General features: G+C 41.7%; 2 protein-coding genes across 2 annotated transcripts; one reads left to right on the top strand and one right to left on the bottom strand.

The window, feature by feature from the left end:
• The first annotated feature begins 2,122 nt into the window (after window positions 1-2,122).
• Window positions 2,123-4,766, top strand: LOC138893899 (uncharacterized). The gene is made up of 4 exons (XM_070178566.1): window positions 2,123-2,509; window positions 2,584-2,775; window positions 2,917-3,153; window positions 4,710-4,766. Exons 1-4 carry the CDS (start codon window positions 2,123-2,125, stop codon window positions 4,764-4,766), a joined length of 873 nt encoding a protein of 290 aa, XP_070034667.1.
• A 7,006-nt stretch (window positions 4,767-11,772) lies between these two features.
• On the bottom strand, window positions 11,773-16,423 carry LOC104121047 (RAP domain-containing protein, chloroplastic). The gene is made up of 4 exons (XM_009632942.4): window positions 14,316-16,423; window positions 14,117-14,199; window positions 12,767-12,860; window positions 11,773-12,129 (listed from the first exon to the last, which is right to left on the bottom strand). The coding sequence occupies exons 1-4, from the start codon at window positions 16,138-16,140 to the stop codon at window positions 11,993-11,995; spliced, it is 2,139 nt and encodes a 712-aa protein (XP_009631237.1). The 5' UTR covers window positions 16,141-16,423; the 3' UTR covers window positions 11,773-11,992.
• Window positions 16,424-17,648: the final 1,225 nt, after the last annotated feature.

The raw sequence follows: 17,648 nt of genomic DNA, 5'->3' as shown, positions 1-17,648 counted from the left end.
TCTTTTGTCTAAGATTTCCAGCTTCTTTTCCCATAAGCTGTTTGCTGGCTGCATTCTCATTCTGCACGGCTGATCTTTCGCAAGATGTTTGTTTACCCGAAAAAAGGATAGAGCTAAATTTGTACGTAGTTCTAAGAATATGTGATATAGCTTAATACAAACCATAGGGATAAATAAAAATATCAAACATGGATTGCAAAGAGTACAAAGTGGACAATGTTGTAAAGAAGAAGATTTTTAGGATTGAGCAGGTTGAATCAATTTATAAAGCTTAAAAGAACAACTCCTCACTGTAGGAGAATATAGTGCTTGAACTACAATGTAAGCAAAAACTTGGTCTTTACAGAAATAACCATCCCCTTTGTAGTAGAGGGATCTTACTTTAGATATAATTAAAAATACATAGTGGGAGACCCATGATAAATCAGCTTTTCCATAATTCCTGTCAGGATTCTCTCCTCTAGTGGGGTTACAATGGCTCTTGTCTATGAGCTCGATATTGACTCGAGTTTTCGGTCTTGACTCGAACTCTCGATCTTGACTTGAGCTCGATTCTGACTCGGATCCTCGCTTTGATTCGGGGTCAGTGTTGGTCGGTCTCTGAATCATAAGCTTGATAACTTTACTTTGCATCATAGTTCGATTTGTATTCGAGCTTGATAATGATATCGAGCTCGACATAGATCGGTCCCTCGGGCTCGAAGCTTGTTTGTACCATCTTCGGAACCCATCTCGAAGTCTTACTCCGATCTATTATATTTTGACCTCGATCGATCGTACGAAGGCCGAAATCTATTTCGACCGTATACAGATAGTCCCCTCATTTATTGGGAAGAATGTGATGAGAAACGATATGATTTTCCAACGGCTCGATCAGATTATAACCTGACGTTTACATTGGGCTCGACCATGACACATATGATAGTAGTCCCATCGATTTAGTCTATCAAGGTATTTAATACATGTCAGACGGTGGTCGGCCACTGTGATACTAAACCACCATTGCTTTAATTTATAAATAGCTCTTCCTTTTATCATTTACCACTTTCGATAACCCGGGAGCATCTCGAGCGGATAAAAAATGATTGTAACTGGGAGAACAAAAAAGTGGTAGTGCCGTCTCCCGAAGAGGATATTACTAGTCACGTGAGAGGGGTTTTAAGCATGTATACTTACACTTTCACGTTAGGTCCCCTCGACCCCGTTATCATAGATTTTTGTCGTAAATACCTAATAACCCTAGGCCAGATACATCCTTCCTTTTGGCGGATCGTTATTTTGATCCGATATTTTGTATGTAAAATCGAGGGGATGCCTTTCACACTCGATCATCTTGTCCGATTATACCGTCCTCGCCTTTTTCGAGGAGGGTTAATAAAACTCTAACATCGAGCTACCAAGGCTCTATTCTCGAGTATAGACGAGGATAAGGATCGAGGATGGATGGGCAGATTCGTTCGAGTAAGGACTTCAGACCTGATTCCGACCGAAAAGATGCCTTTTCCCGTAGAGTGGAACATGAAGCGTAAGTGTAATTCTGTTGTTATCTCCTACTATTTTATCCTTTCATTTCCTTCACCAATATTCCCCTTTTTTGATGCAGCGATTCCCTGGATGCCCTGCGCAGTGCCCGATCTCAAGAACTAGGTACGTGATCTTGTTTCGACCTCCTCCTACACCGAGCGCTCATGGCGCGATTTGTCGAAGGGCCGATAGGAGGCCAAAAATCACGGTAAGCACCTTTCTCGTATCTTTTGATAATTTGAATAAGATGCTTTTCACGTAATTTAATAAAATATTTCCGTGTATAGGTATGGGCAAAGATGCGGTTTTGAGGCCCTCATCCGTCGAGGAAGAGGCTTCGGCCTCTGTCCCAAAGCCGGTGAAAGATAATAAGAGGAAAAGTGCCCCCGTCCTCGAAGACCAAAAACTGAAGAAGAGGACGACTCGTAAGCCGAATTAGAGTATCATTCTGTTGACCGTAGAATCAGTTCTGTATATGAGGGATGAAGAAGAAGAAGAAGAAGAAGAAGAATAAGAATAAAAAGAAGAAGAGAACGATAGGTCTGCTCTGGCGGCCCGAACGAAGAAGACCACCGACATTCCACAGGCAGCTGGATCGATGGTGGTTCATAAGGCTCCGCCTCGAACTGAGGATATATCGGAGAAAGATTCGGGAAGAGTCCCAGAGTTGTCGGAGATCGAAGACGCTTCCCATCGAAGCCAACGGATGGGGGATATGTCTGAAAGGACTCTTTTCGAATCTTTTCGAACCGAAGAGAATTCCCCAGGTAATTCTCTTGGGGTAGTAGCAATCGAAGACTCGCCTACCTTCCCTGTTTTTTCCGCAGGGGCAATTCGGGAGGCCCAAGCTTTGGGGGCCCTCAAATTAGATAGGCCTCATGATATAAAGGATCCTTTTCGTGACCTATTTATCGGTGTCGAGGACACTACCAGTACAAGTGACGCGTCGGATCTTTTTTACGAAGTGCAGCAGGCTTTGAATCAGGTAAGCCTTAAATTATATGGCGTTACCCTTAAGTTTGCTTTTCTTTTCTAACTTTGTTTCTTCTTTCTTTGCAGGCCGTGACAGTTCATCGAGAATCATGTTCTCGGTCCCGAACCGAGCTGCATCGATACGAGGCCGAGCTTCAACAGGTTACGGAGGAGAGGAACTCCCTAAAACTCCTCTTAGGCCAAATGGGGGAAGAAATAAAAGACCTCCAAGCTGATTTGGCCAAAGCTCACCAAAATCAGATCAATATGTCCGAGCAGGTAATAATACTTTTAAAAGCCTATGGGCTCGATACCGGAACGATGGCTAATATTTCGGTCTCACACCTGCAGCAGAAAATTGAGATGATCGGAAAACTCCATGAAGAAGTTGATGTGATAAAAGCGGAGTCTTTCAAGTAGAAAGAAGGAATGGACCGCTTTGTTGCAGAGAAAGAAGCTGCTCGAGCCCAATTGTCATCGGCCGAAAACCAACTTCGAACAATGAAGGAGAAAGGCTCGGTCCTAGCAAGAAGAATAGAGGAGCTCGAGGCTCGGTTGGCCTCTGAAATTGCCAAGGCCGAATCTGACGCCAAAAAGGCAAAGGTCGATGTGGATGCACTCGTGTCCGTCTATCGAGCCGATGCCGAAGTTGCCCAGGTCCAAGCAAGAGAGGCAGCCGAGACGGCCGATACTCGAGCACATTGGATCGCTAAACTTGCTAAGTGCCGATCTCGGAGGGAGACCCTCGAGGAGATCCATCCTCGAGGTTTCGATCTCGCTGAAGAGATTAAAAGGGCCAAAGAACTCGAAGCCGATGTTGAAGCCTTGGTTTCCGATGACGATAATGATGATAATAATGATGATGATGGGAGTAAGAGTGGGTCCGAGAATGGGGGGGAGCCCGATAGAGAAGAGACCGCTCCTGGGGATAACCAAGAAGCTTAGTCCTCAAGTTTTATGTTGTAATCAATTATGTAAAAAATCTTGTATATAAAAATATCCCTTTTTGCTGACTTGCTTCTGTTCTGTTTCCTATCTTGTGAAGATTTTATTCACGCCTTATGAATATTTTCACAAGGATTTAGGCAATTTGATCAAATTTGGACTTTGTAGCCTTTATAATCGAGTGAGTGCTTACTCAAACTTGAAGTGATGTAACCCTTAGGCTTAGTAGTCGAGTGAATGGTTCGAACTCGAAGTAATGTAGCCCGTAGGCGTAATGGTCGAGTGATTGCTTGCTCGAACTCGAAATAAAAGTAGACCGTAGGCTTAGTAGTCGAGTGAATGATTCAAACTCGAAGTAAAGTAGCCTGTAGGCGTAATGGTCAAGTGAGTGCTTGCTCGAACTCGAAATAAAAGTAGCTCGTAGGATTAATGGTCGAGTGAATGATTCAAACTCGAAGTAATGTAGCCCGTAGGCATAATGGTCGAGTGAGTGCTTACTCGAACTCGAAATAAAAATAGCCCATAGGCGTAATGGTCAAGTGAATGATTCGAACTCAAAGTGATGTAGCCCGTAGGCGTAATGGTCGAGTGAGTGCTTGTTCGAACTCGAAATAAAAATAGCCCGTAGGCATAATGGTCGAGTGAATGATTCAAACTCGAAGTGATGTAGCCCGTAGGAATAATGGTCGAGTGAGTGCTTTCTCGAACTCAAAATAAAAATAGCCCGTAGGCGTAATGGTCGAGTGAATGATTCGAACTCGAAGTGACATAGCCCGTAGGCGTAGTGGTCGAGTGAGTGCTTGCTCGAACTCGAAATAAAAATAGCTCGTAGGAGTAATGGTCGAGTGAATGATTCGAACTCGAAGTAATGTAGCCCGTAGGCGTAATGGTCGAGTGAGTGCTTGCTCGAACTCGAAATAAAAGTAACCCGTAGGCTTAATAGCCGAGTGAATGATTCGAACTCGATCCTGTTTGCATAATAAATCTCGAAATAAAGGAATTTTTCTTCGATATAAGATGTCGGTATAGAAGAGTACTTTTCTTTGCAAGTCATTATACATGTGTTCATGTTTTACGTCAGGGTTCGGGCCAACTACATGAGCATGGTTCGTTTTGACCATTTGGCTCTTACAACTTTTCCTATTGGAACCCTGTTGTTATGAAATAACTTTCTTGCATCAGAACTTGATATATTTGAGGGCTAATGCCCCCCCCAGTATTCGAGGTTGATTATGAGAAAGCCTTGGATACTGTTGAATTTTCCTTAGGTAGTACATGGTTATTGCCTCGTTAAAAACCTCACCGGGAAAACCCATTTGGGATAAAAGCCGATCTAAGGGGAAAAAGAGTGCAACGCGTACTTTAAAACCTGAGGTCTCGATGTCTTTGGTCGAACTCCTGCAATGGGTTAGCTTCGAATATGTATATATGGGCGAAAGGAAAGAGAGAATCATACCTTAACAATAATATCGTTTGAGGAGTGATATGTTCCATTTGTTCGATAATGGTTTGCCATCCGTCGTTTTGAGTTTATAAGATCCCTTTCTAACTATATCAAGGACCTGATAGGGTCCTCCCAATTTGGGCCGAGCTTCCCTTCATTAGGATCTCGAGTATTGATGGTGACCTTCCTTAGGACTAAGTTCCCGATCCTGAAGTTGCGGAGGTTGGTTCTTATATTGTAGTTCCTTTCGATTCGTTGTTTTTGTGCAACCATTCGAATGAGTGCCGCTTCTCATTTTTCATCTAATAATTCGAGGCTAGTGTTCATTGCCTCATGGTTCAATTCCAATTATGTATGTCGAAACCTTGTGCTGGGTTCTCCGACTTCGACTGGAATTAAGGCTTCGGAGCCATACACTAAGGAAAATGGAGTTGCTCATGTACCGTACTTCGATGTTGTTCGATATGCCCATAGGACTTCGGGCAGAATTTCTCTCTATTTCCCTTTGGCTTCGTTCAACCTTTTCTTCAAGTTTTAGATGATAGTCTTGTTTGTTGATTCGACTTGTCCGTTCCCACTGGGGTGATACGGTGTCGATAATATCTTTTTTATTTTATGATCTTCGAGAAATTTTGTTACTTTACTGCCGATAAATTACTTACCATTATCGCATGTTATTTCTGCGGGTATCCCGAATCGACACACGATGTGATCCCAGATGAAATCTATAACCTCTTTTTCTCTTACTTTCTCGAACGATTGTGCTTCAACCCATTTAGAGAAATAGTAAGTCATAAATAAAATGAATTTAGCTTTACCTGGGGCCGATGGTAGGGGGCTGACAATATCCATCCCCCATTTCATGAATGGCCATGGGGATAAGACTGAATGAAGTTGTTCCCCGGGTTGATGGATCATCGGTGCAAACCTTTGACATTTATCACATCTTCAAACAAACTCCTTAGTGTTCTTTTCCATGCTATCCCAGTAATATCCTGCTTTGATGATTTTGTGAATCAGTGATTCAGCGCCGGAGTGGTTCCCACAAGTACCTTCATGGACCTCTCGTAAAACATAATCGATGTCTACCGGTCCCAAGCATACTGCCAATGGTCCATCGAACGTCCTTCTGTACAATGTTTCATCTTCAGCCAACGTGAATCGAGCAGCTTTGGTTCGTAGGGCCCTTGACTCTTTAGGGTTCGATAGGAGTTTTCCGTTTCTCAAATATTCAATATACTTATTTCTCCAGTTCTAGGTTAAGCTTGTGGAGTTTATCTCGGCGTGCCCCTCCTCGATTACAGACCTCGAGAGTTGAACAACAGTCCCCGAATCGATCTCATCTTCCTCGACCGATGACCCCAAATTTGCGAGTGCATCGGCCTTACCGTTTTGTTCTCGAGGCACATGTCGCAAAGTCCATTCCTTGAAATGGTGCAAAGTTACCTGTAATTTGTCCAAATACCTCTGCATTCTGCCTTCTCAAACCTCGAAGGTTTTGTTTACTTAGTTTACTACCAGTAAAGAGTCACATTTAGCTTCAATCATTTCCGCTCCCAGGCTTTTGGCCAGTTCGAGACCTGCAATCATGGCCTCGTACTCGACCTCATTGTTAGTTAACCTAGAAGTTTTGATAGACTGCCTAATGATGCCACTCGTGGGGGGTTTCAGCATGATGTCAAGCCCGGACCCCTTCACATTCGAAGCATCATCTTTGAAGAGGGTCCAAACCCCCAATGATTTACCCAATTTTAACAAGAGTTCTTTTTCAACTTCAGGTATGAGGGCTGGCATGAAATCGGCCATGAAGTCTACTAAAATTTGAGACTTGATGGTCGTACGGGGTTGATATTCGATATCGTACCTACTGAGTTTGACGGCCCATTTGGCCAATCGTCCTGATAGTTCGGGCTTGTGCAAAATATTACGAAGCGGGTAAGTGGTTAATATGCATATGGGGTGATATTGAAAGTACGGTCTTAACTTCCTAGAGGCTCTTATCAGTGCAAGCGCCAGTTTTTCTAGGTGCGGATGTCTAGTTTCTACTTCTCCTAAGGTCCGACTTATATAATAAACGGGAAATTACGTACCTTGCTCTTCTCGAAGTAGGATACCGCTTACCGCGATTTCCGATACTGCCAAATACAAGCAAAGTTTTTCGTCTATTTTTTGGAGTATGAAGCAGCGGTGGGCTCGATAGATATCGTTTAATTCCTTTAATGCATGTTGGCATTCTGGGGTCCAAGCGAAATCGTTCTTCTTTTTGAGTAGAGAGAAAAAATTGTGACTTCGATCTGACGCTCTCGAAATAAATCGGCCTAAGGCTGCAATCCGTCCCGTTAGCCTCTGTAAGGCTTTCACACTGTCCACGATGGTGATGTCTTCGATGGCCATAATTTTATCGGGGTTAATCTCGATCCCCCGATTTGACACCATGAAGCCGAGGAACTTGCCCGAACCGACCCCGAAAGCACATTTCTCGGGGTTGAACTTCATGTTGTATTTCCTTAAAATCTCGAACGTTTCCTGCAAATGGGTCAAATGGTCCTCTGCGCGCTGGGACTTAACTAGCATGTCATCAATATAAACTTCTATTGATTTACCTATTTGTTCTTCGAATATTTTATTTACTAGGCGTTGGTAAGTAGCTCCCGCATGTTTTAGCCCGCAGGGCATCACATTATTACAATATGTTCCATATTTGGTGACAAATGAAGTCTTTTCCTGGTCTTCCGGGTTCATCTGGATTTGATTATACCCGGAATAGGCATCGGGAAAAGTAAGGATCTCGTCGTCGGCCGTGGCATCGATCATGCGATCGATGTTGGGCAGCGAAAAGGAATCTTTGGGGCACGCTTTGTTCAAATCCTTATAGTCTACACACATTCTAAGTTTGTTCCCTTTTTTAGGCACTACACACTACATTGGCTAACCATTCGGGATATTTCACCTCCCGAATGGAACCTATCTTGAGAAGTTTGGTTACCTCGTCCTTTATGAATGCGTGCTTTACCTCGGACTGGGGTCTTCTCTTTTTCTTCACTGGTCTGAACCTAGGGCGAGATCTTTGTTATATCTAAATGGGACCAGGCAAAGAAATCAATGTTATCGATAAGAAATTGAATAAGTTTTTTCCTGAGTTCGGGGGTCAATCCCGTTCCCAGGTGTACCTTCCGTTCGGGCCAGTGCTCGATTAGTGTAACTTGATCCAATTCCTCAATCGTTGATTTGGTAGCGTCAGAATCATCGGGAATCACGAAGGATCGAGGGATCCTTTGATCATCAACTTCGTCGATCTTCTGATTATCTGGTCGGGTTAAGGCCGATGTCTATGATTGCTATTTGGTATCTCGTTCCCCTTTTGAGCCCGATCCCTTTACTGGCGAAGGCGAGGATATTGGATTCACTTCCTCGACGGCAAACATTTCTCTTGCGGCCGGTTGTTCTCCGTACACTATTTTGACTCCTCTCGATGTTGGGAATTTAAGGACCTGGTGTAGGGTCGAAGGTACGACTCTCATGTTGTTGATCCATGGCCTTCCAAAAAGGGCGTTGTACCTCATGTCACCTTCGATTACGTGGAACTTTATTTCTTGGATGGACCCTGCCACGTTTGTCGGTAGAACTATCTCGCCCTTGGTGGTTTCACATGCCATATTGAATCCGTTTAGAACCAGGGTTGCAGGTACGACCTGGTCCTGTAAACCGAATTGTTCTACTACCTTCAATCTAATGATGTTGGCCGAGCTACCTGGATCAATTAACACACGCTTAACTTTAGTTTTATTCATAAGTACGGATATTACCAGTGCATCATTATGAGGTTGTATGACTACTTCTGCATCTTCATCATTGAAAGATAAAGTTCCTATGGGTGCGTAATCCTGAGTTCAAGATCGCTTTTCTCTCACAATCGATGTCTTAGTGCGCTTAAGCACCGGCCCTTGAGGGGTATCGACACCGCCGACGATCATGTGAATGACATGTTATGGTTCTTCTTGTTCGTTCTGCTTGCCGAAATCCCTATTTTTGAAATGGTTCTTCGCCCTGTCGCTTAAAAATTCTCGAAGGTGCCCTTTGTTGAATAATCGGGCTACCTCATCTCTTAGTTGCCTGCAATCTTCTATTCTGTGGCCGTTGGTACCATGATATTCGCACATTTGATTGGGATTCTTCTAGGCAGGATCGGTCTGCATGGGTCGAGGCCATTTAGTGTCTTTGATGCGTCCGATAGCTGACACGATGGCGGATGCATCGATGCTGAAGTTATACTCCGATAACCGAGGCACTTCCCTAGATCTGGCAGGCCTGCCGAACTTACCTCTGTTCATCAGCCCCCGGGACCCTTGACCTCGATCATTTCTTTTGTTATTTTGTCCAAGGTTATGTCTTGATTCACTGATTCTGCGGTTTCTGTTATATGGTTGATATCGATCCCCGATCGGGCCTTGTTCTCGATTAATATCCCTTCGAGCAGCGGGTTCAGACCCCAATTGAGCATCTTCGACCCTAATTTTTTATTGGTACCGATTGTGCATGTTGGCCCACGTGATGGCTGGGTATTCGATCAGGTTATGCTTCAACCGCCGTGAAGCCGTCGAACTTCGTTTGTTCAAACCTTGAGTGAAAGCCTGAACTGCCCAATCGTCTGCGGCTGGTGGAAGATCCATTCGTTCCATTTGAAAACGAGATACTAACTCCCTCAGCATCTCGTTATCTTTTTGTCATACGTTGAAAAGGTCTGATTTCCTTGTTGCGGCTTTTATGGCGCCATCGTGTGCTTTTACAAAAGAATTTGTTAACATGGCAAACGAGTCGATGGAATTTGGCGGTAGGTTGTGATACCAAATCATTGCTCCCTTCGACAGGGTCTCTCCGAATTGTTTTAACAACACAGATTCGATTTCATCATCTTCCAAATCATTGCCCTTGATAGCACACGTGTAAGAAGTGACGTATTCGTTGGGGTCGGTCGTTCCGTTATATTTGGGGATTTCGGGCATACGAAATTATTTGGGGATTGGTTTTGGGGCTGCACTCGAGGAAAAAGACTTTTGTACAAATTTCTTGGAATCCAACCGTTTTATCATGGGCGGAGCCCCTGGGATTTGATTGACCCTGGAATTATATATTTTTACTTTCTTATCGTTGGCTTCGATTCACTTTGTGAGCTCCTCAAGTATTTTAGCAATTTCGGGAGTAGTCCCCGATTCTTACTCATTTGACCTTACTACGGCTGGCTCCGTTCGGTGGGCAATTTCTCGAGGTGGACTGGGCTCCGGTCTGCTTCGTAGCTGGGTTTGGCTATGCAGCTGAGCTATCGCTACCTGTTGGGCTTGCAACATTTCAAAGATCATACGCAAGCTGACTCCGTTCTCCTCTACATTATGGGAGTCTCGAGCTGCAGATCGAGTGCCGCCATTAATGCTATTTTCAGGCTCGGAACGTTGGTTTGTCTCAAAGGCCACATGCGAGTTGACATTTAGCGGTACTTCGGCTCAAGCTTCAGGTACTTCGACTCGAGCTTCAATGACATCGATAAGCGGCCTTCCGCCCCTGGGCATCAAGTTATTGGTTTCGTTTTAAAGGCCGGCTTCGTTGTCGGTAGGTAAAGCCATTAATTGAGGGTTTGCATTGCTGATTCAAGGTCAAAGACACCCTCAAAAGACGAGCGTAAACTGGTGTGTGTTGCAGATTAGTATTAAACAAACACTGCTATCCTTAGCTCCATGGTGGGCGCCAAACTATTTACCCGAAAAACGGATAAAGTTAAATTTGTACGTAGTTCTAAGGATATGTGATATAGCTTAATACAAACCGTAGGGATAAATGAAAATATCAAACATGGATTGCAAAGAGTACAAAGTAGACAAGGTTGTAAAGAAGAAGATTTTTAGGATTGAGCAGGTTGAATCAATTTATGAAGCTTAAAAGAACAACTCCTCACTGTAGGAGAATATAGTGCTTGAACTACAATGTAAGCAAAAACTTGGTCTTTACAGAAATAATCATCCCCTTTGTAGTAGAGGGATCTTACTTTAGATATAATTAAAAATATATAGTGGGAGACCCATGATAAATCAGTTTTTCCATAATTCCTGCCAGGATTCTCTCCTCTAGTGGGGTTGCAATGGCTCTTGTCTATGAGCTCGATATTGACTCGAGTTTTCGGTCTTGACTCGAGCTCTCGATCTTGACTTGAGCTCGATTCTGACTCGGATACTCGCATTGATTCGGGGTCAGTGTTGGTCAGTCTCTGAATCATAATCTTGATAACTTTACTTTGCATCATAGTTTGATTTGGATTCGAGCTTGATAATGATATCGAGCTCGACATAGATCGGTCCCTCGAGCTCGAAGCTTGTTTGTACCATCTTCGGAACCCATCTCGAAGTCTTACTCCGATCTATTACGTTTTGACCTCGATCGATCGTACGAAGGCCGAAATCTATTTCGACCGTATAGAATGCCAGTAGTTGAACTCAATCTCCTTATTGGCAACCTGCAAGTGCTGAAGAACACTCAAAAACACAGGAATAACGTCACGGCTCGGCAAGAAAATATTAAAAAACCTACATAAAAAGCCAGCAACTTCAGGGCCACTGGCAAAATCATAAGGAGGTTTGCACCATATAATAATTCTGATCCTACAGTAAAAGGTTTGTGGGTTCTGTTGAGGCAGTATGATCCACATACTTTCTTGAAGAAATAAATTAAGTAATTCAAATTAATTATGTAAGTCTCTCAAACAATTTAAGTTTTTAGATGAGATGCTCACACAATTCAACATGATATCAAATCAAGTAGAGGTCCTGAGTATTAGTCTCACCGCTACCAATTATAAAAAAATAATTTCCATGTGCTTAGCTATGAAAAAAAGAATCAAGTGAGGGGACATGTTGAAGACGTAAAGTAAATAATTAAAATTGTGTAGTTCTATCTAACAACTTAATCTTTTAAATGAATTCTATTACAAGCATACAACTTCAAAGACCATTTTAAAGAATTCCCAACAACATAGAGGATTGATATTTAGTAGGAAATTCATAAATCTCCATCTTTAAGCAGAAGTGATCTCAGTAATACTCCACCAAGAGGACTTCACAATTAAATCCAGTCACACTTGTCTTCCACCCAAAGTAAGCTGTCCACGGGTAAAAAAGGGCAGCCCGGTGCACTAGGCATTTCGCGTTCACGCAGGGTCCGGAGAAGGGCTGCAACCCAAGGGGTGTGATATAGACAACCTATCATAATGCAAGCATTAGTGACTGTCCATGGGTAAGAGAAAAAAGAATGGAGAAAACAATATAGGCCTAAATTGTCTGCCCAAATAGTGAATTTACTGTCTAAATGACGGAGGAAGAGAGTAATTACATGATCAACTTAATGCAGAAAGTCATCGATCTGGTTTCATTTGCATCTATGTTCTCACTGTACATTGAACAAGCTAAGTGCAGAAGAGATATAAAGATGTCACTGAACTAAGAGTATCCAGCTTTTATTGGGACTAGCATCTCAGCCTATATAAGTGACAACTTTTGCAGACAGCAGTTTACTATAGCAAACAACATTCTTCTGTTAGATTTAAAGGCTTTCTGAGGTTAAATAAAGACAAGAAAGGTTGCTGATATATCTCACTCTAGTATTTGTGGTGTATATTGTTCAATCAATCAACTACACCTCAATTATAATCTATTTGAGTCGGTTATATGAATCGTCTAAGTGGTTTAACAAATACTACCTATCAAAAATTGAAGTACCGCATTAGTACAATATCACTTTGAAAAGTAAGAGAAATATATATCTGCTATATGACAGAGGAATGAAGAGCAAACAACTGAAGCACAGTAAAATACAGCTATAGATTTCCCTATTCTATACTTGAATGACCATCTTCCATTTCCACATTGAAGCTCCCTTCAATAATGCCACGGAGATACTCTAACTGCTCAAACCCTCCTTGGAGCTCTTCCCACTGCAAAATAGAATCAACAAGGACCACTCAGTCAATTTATCATTTGCCTTTGTTACGTCTATGCTAAAAAAGATGTCCTTTCATACTTGAGTATGAGTCTATGACCTATCTTAACAAATTGTTAATATAAAGTGAGAAAGGAGGTAAATACAATGTCAGACCAACATCAAATTATTGAAGCTGCTCTGAATAAAGGAGGTAAATACAATGTCAGACCAACATCTAATTATTGAAGCTGCTCTGAATAGTTTTCCTCGTTGGATTGAATTGCCCTACTGTCATAATAACACCTAGAGAGCTATTCATTAATCGAAACAGCTCTCACGAGAAGAGAATGATTTAACAACTCATTTCCTCTCCCTCCAAAAATATAGCTGTAAAGAAAATTTGTTTCTTAAGTTGACCATAACACCCGAAAACTTCTGGGGACACATGCAACTTCACATGGTTTGGCACTTAGCAAATGGAACTTTCGGTAATGGCTCATAGGAAGCCCATGGTATTTTTTTTAAAATCATTTTAGGAAGTCCATGGTTACTCACCCTTCAAAACGTACAGATTGGCAAGCTAGGGTTACCCCTGTTGACTCTAAGGGCTCTTGCCTCATGAATGAATGAGGGGAATCAGGGGATAAACTGAGGGAATAGACATGGAGGTTTGCTATCACTTGGTTTGCTCATTTTTCGAAGATAGAGAGGGTGAGGTATTAAGCTAAACCCAGACCCTTGCTCCCTGCAAGCATTGTTTGTATCACACATATCATCAATCTGTCCAGTGGCGGACCCAGGATTTTGTGCAAGCGGGTTCAATCTTAGAAGTACATAACTTTAGTCGTAAAATAGTAGTTGTCAAGTGGGTTCAAATAAAATATTTATACAAAATTTATGCAGCTTTAATCGTAATTTATACATATACACAGTATTATTTTTTGACGAAGCGGATTCAGTTGAACCCGCTTTCCACCATGTGCGTCCGCCACTGAATCTGTCTGTCTATTTTTCTTTGACATTTAGTTGCTCGTTAAGTAAGTGATGAATGAGGGTGGAAAATATCAAATACAGGAGAGCAAGTGAACCTAATGTTGGGTGGAAATTCTTCAGTATTTCTCATGTGGCCACCAGTTTTCTCCCTTTTTTTAGGCATGAAGGGAAGGTAAGAAGTAGTTAACAAAGATATTAACTTAAGATATTAAGATAAGAATGCCTTAACCTCAATGAAATATAACTGATCAAAAATGAAAATATGCCAAAACTCACTTCCTGATGAGGGACAGATATGAGCCTCCAACCAGCAGCAGTGATATATCTGCGTTTTAGCATTGTATGTCCCAAGGGGATTCCTGCAAGGAGGTAGTAATGTCATTACCTATTTGAGAAAATGTTACCTTTTAACTTTTGGGAGACTTATGAATAATGATACTAACAGGTCTGCAGATGATAATAAATTAATAAGCACCTGAGTTCCTTGAGAAATGAGTAGGGCCGTCTATCTCAAGAGCAACTCTTCTGTCAACAACGACTGCGTCCAGAGTATAACCATCCACTGCATATTCTCTTACCCAATCTAGTCCAGTGCTGACAAGAAGGCGAGCAACCTCCTTCTGAAATGAGGAAGTAACCTTCTGATTGAACCGTTTTGTCCTTCCAGCATTGCAAATTTTCTCCTCCAGTTCACCTTTAAGGCATAAGTCAAGATGCGCGTACTCTAGCTTGAGACATTGGTTCACAAGATGAACTTGAGAAGCAAACATAATGTCTTCTCTATACTGCTCAGATATTCGTTGCTCCTCAAAATAGCTGAGAGTATTCCATACATTAGCAAAGAAAACTCGATTCATCTGCTCAAGAACAGCATAAGACCATGATATATTACCTAGCTGATCCCTATTAAACACTAGCACGGGAGAGTTAATAGCTCCAGACTCAACATCTGCAATACCATCTGCTGTCCTTTCTTTACTATAAGGTAGCTTACCTTCACTCAAGCTGCATTTGAATTGATTGACATCACTAAAAACATTATCAAGAGAATCGAGCATGGGACCAGCTTGCACATTCAGAGAAGCAAAAGCCCACAAGACTTGAGCAATCTCTTGAGGCTGAAAAGTGTGGATTATGCCTGAGGCCGTTCTTGCTAACCCCGAAAATAGTTCTGGAGCAGAATGCTGCATTGAAGCAAAAGCCCCAGCTACATTAGCAACATTTTGTGAATTGAACTCATCAACCTTAGTCAACGCCACTTCTGCCACTCTATCCATTTCTGTCAAATAGAGAAGCTCACCGCCAATCTTTGACAGCGCCCACGCAATATTTGAAACACCTTGTGCCGAGCACTCAGGCAAAGCAGTCATAGCAATGCCAACAAGCATACACATCTCTCTCTGGCGAGCAAATGCCAATCTTCTACTCCTAACCATTGAAACTTTCTCCATGTTCTTCGCTATCCTATGCAGCGCTGTAGCTATATTTAATGGAGAAAGAGGCGAAGGGCTAAGCCCTTTTGCAACAGCTGAGACCGTCTCAGCAGTAACTTCCAACACCTCCTCAGCCGTCATTGCTTCAACAATTGCTTTATTCAAGCTAATTTCTTTCTTACGGTCTGATGGCCCTGCAAACTCAGATAGCCTTTGGACAAACGTTTCCATGGTTTTAGCTTTCTGTTCCTCAAACATACCATCAGCAAACATACTAACTGTCCTCTTAAGGTGACTTGCATTGCCTAGAGGAATTTCAGCATCCAAATCAAGATCTTCATCATCCGAGTCTGCATCAATTTCTTCATCCGGGTTTCGCTTATCAACTTTGGACTTTATTTTCTTCTTTTTGGTCTTTTTATTACCACTAACCATACTCTTTATAACAGGGGTCAATCCTCTAGCTTCAATAGACTTGAGAGCAACTTTCCTAGCATTCATACACCAGTCCATTGTTTCAGTATCCTTAAGCAATCTAGAGTTTATCTTTTTTTTCTTCTTCTCAGGCAAAGCATCTTCAGACGGGTCCATCTTTCCAAGGAACTTTGCTTCCCAGTCCACATTGGCCGGGTTTTCCTGATTTTCTTCTTCTTGTTTATTATCAACTAATATTTTAGTCCCTAAGGAATTGGGAGCTAAACGACAAGTCTTGTGGAATAGAATATGAAACTTGGAGGATAATTTAATTCCTGGATTACTAGTTAAAAATGAAGTCTTTGCAGGATCAAAGAGCAAGAAATTGTTCCTTGTGGTATGGGAAGGAGGTCTTTGGAAGCTAGGAATTGTGTTTACTGCAGCTACTTCCATGATAATTGATATGCTAATTACCACACCGTCAAAATTTCTTAGAGCAAATTATCAAATAAAAGTGCAAAACCATCAAAATTAGTATGAACAAACAAAGCAAGAATCTTACTCAACCAAGAATTTGGGGCTGGGGTTTAGACTCCAAATATGGAGAGAGAGAGAGAGAGAGAGAGAGAGAGAGAGAGAGAGAGAGAGAGGAACCTACAGATTCATTTCAGGGGAGAGTTGGAAGCTATGGAGGAGTGGTGGTGGTGCTTCAATTGTCATGGCGGAAGAAGATAATCCATTAATAGTGTCGTTTGAAGTGGGCCAAGTGCATAAAATAGCCTTCTTATGACCTATTTAATGAATAGCCGAAACTTATAAATATTTTAAAGTTTAGCCGCCCAAAATCAACTTCAAACATGCAGGTCTGGAGTAGAAAATCACGAATTTGGAGTTTCCAATTTTAAAGTTGCGAACCTGAGGTTTAAAGTTATGATTTGATAGAGCCCAAGTTCAAACTCTAAGGTATGAAAAAGAAGAAGCAACAACAACAAAGGAGGTTAAGTTTGAAGAATTTGAAGATCACTAAAATTGACTAAATTTTAAATAATTTTTAAAAAGTAAACGTATTTTAAATAGAGGTGCTAAAAATGGATATCTATCAGAAAATGACAAAATAGGATAGAAATGACACCAGGTAGTCACTCTGAAGGATTACTATTTAGGAATTACTCAGTGCGCCCTTAATTTCAGTTTTCTAGTTCAATTTTTTGGGACACAAATAACCCGAATCGTCCTGAAGTTAAGAATTTTAATTTAAAATTTTAGGACAAAATAAGTGTTGGTTAATCACTAAATAGCATCAATAAAATGGTTGTTTTTGCACTTGCCCCAGAAAATAGGACACCATAAGGGGTGCTTTTAACTTTTGACGTTCGGGGCATGTTGCCTAACCAATGGGCAAACCTGCAAAGTCAAAGGTTAACAATTTTGCTTGTGGTGCAAAACTTGTTAAACTTAAACTTTTATCCATTGGTTGAGTGACCTACCCCAAAGGTTAAAAGTTTAAGACCACCTCCTTTCAAGGTATTTGTGAACTTAACTCTGTACTTGGTGCCACTCTACATTTTGAAGTTGGCGGGTCAAATGACTCGAACCAATCACAATTTGGGCTCAATAAAAAATCTAGATATTCGTTCGTAAAAATAGCACGGGCTAGTCAGTTTTCGGACGGTTAATTCAAAAATAGCCAGCGTTTGTAAAGTCATTGAAAAATAACCACTATTTTGCTGCAACACGGACCGGTCCAGGATAATATACTGGAGATTGAAACACTTATGTATGAACTTACAGCATATTATGTTGTACCGTTTTATTATGCTGGAGTTCCAGTATATTATGCTGGAACTCCAGTATAATATGCTGGAGTTCGTTTTATTATGCTGGAGTTCCAGTATATTATGCTGGAATATTTTCCGGATTTTGAACAGTGTTTTCGTTCAGATTTATCTTTATATGAAAAG

The sequence above is a fragment of the Nicotiana tomentosiformis genome, chromosome 6 (assembly GCF_000390325.3).
Source record: "Nicotiana tomentosiformis chromosome 6, ASM39032v3, whole genome shotgun sequence".
Taxonomy (NCBI): Eukaryota; Viridiplantae; Streptophyta; class Magnoliopsida; order Solanales; family Solanaceae; genus Nicotiana; species Nicotiana tomentosiformis.
Note: the sequence above shows the minus strand (reverse complement) of the source record. Positions and strands in the feature narration are given on the sequence as shown.

Coding starts and splice junctions, on each gene's coding strand:
- LOC138893899 (XM_070178566.1), top strand. CDS start 2,123: ATGGTGGTTCATAAGGCTCCGCCTCGAACTGAGGATATATCGGAGAAA. Junction 2,776..2,916: donor AGATCAATATGTCCGAGCAG/GTAATAATACTT, acceptor TCTTTCAAGTAG/AAAGAAGGAATGGACCGCTT. Junction 3,154..4,709: donor CCGATGCCGAAGTTGCCCAG/GTCCAAGCAAGA, acceptor AATTTTCCTTAG/GTAGTACATGGTTATTGCCT.
- LOC104121047 (XM_009632942.4), bottom strand. CDS start 16,140: ATGGAAGTAGCTGCAGTAAACACAATTCCTAGCTTCCAAAGACCTCCT. Junction 14,200..14,315: donor TCATTTCTCAAGGAACTCAG/GTGCTTATTAAT, acceptor ACCTCCTTGCAG/GAATCCCCTTGGGACATACA. Junction 12,861..14,116: donor TATCTGTCCCTCATCAGGAA/GTGAGTTTTGGC, acceptor TCTATTTTGCAG/TGGGAAGAGCTCCAAGGAGG.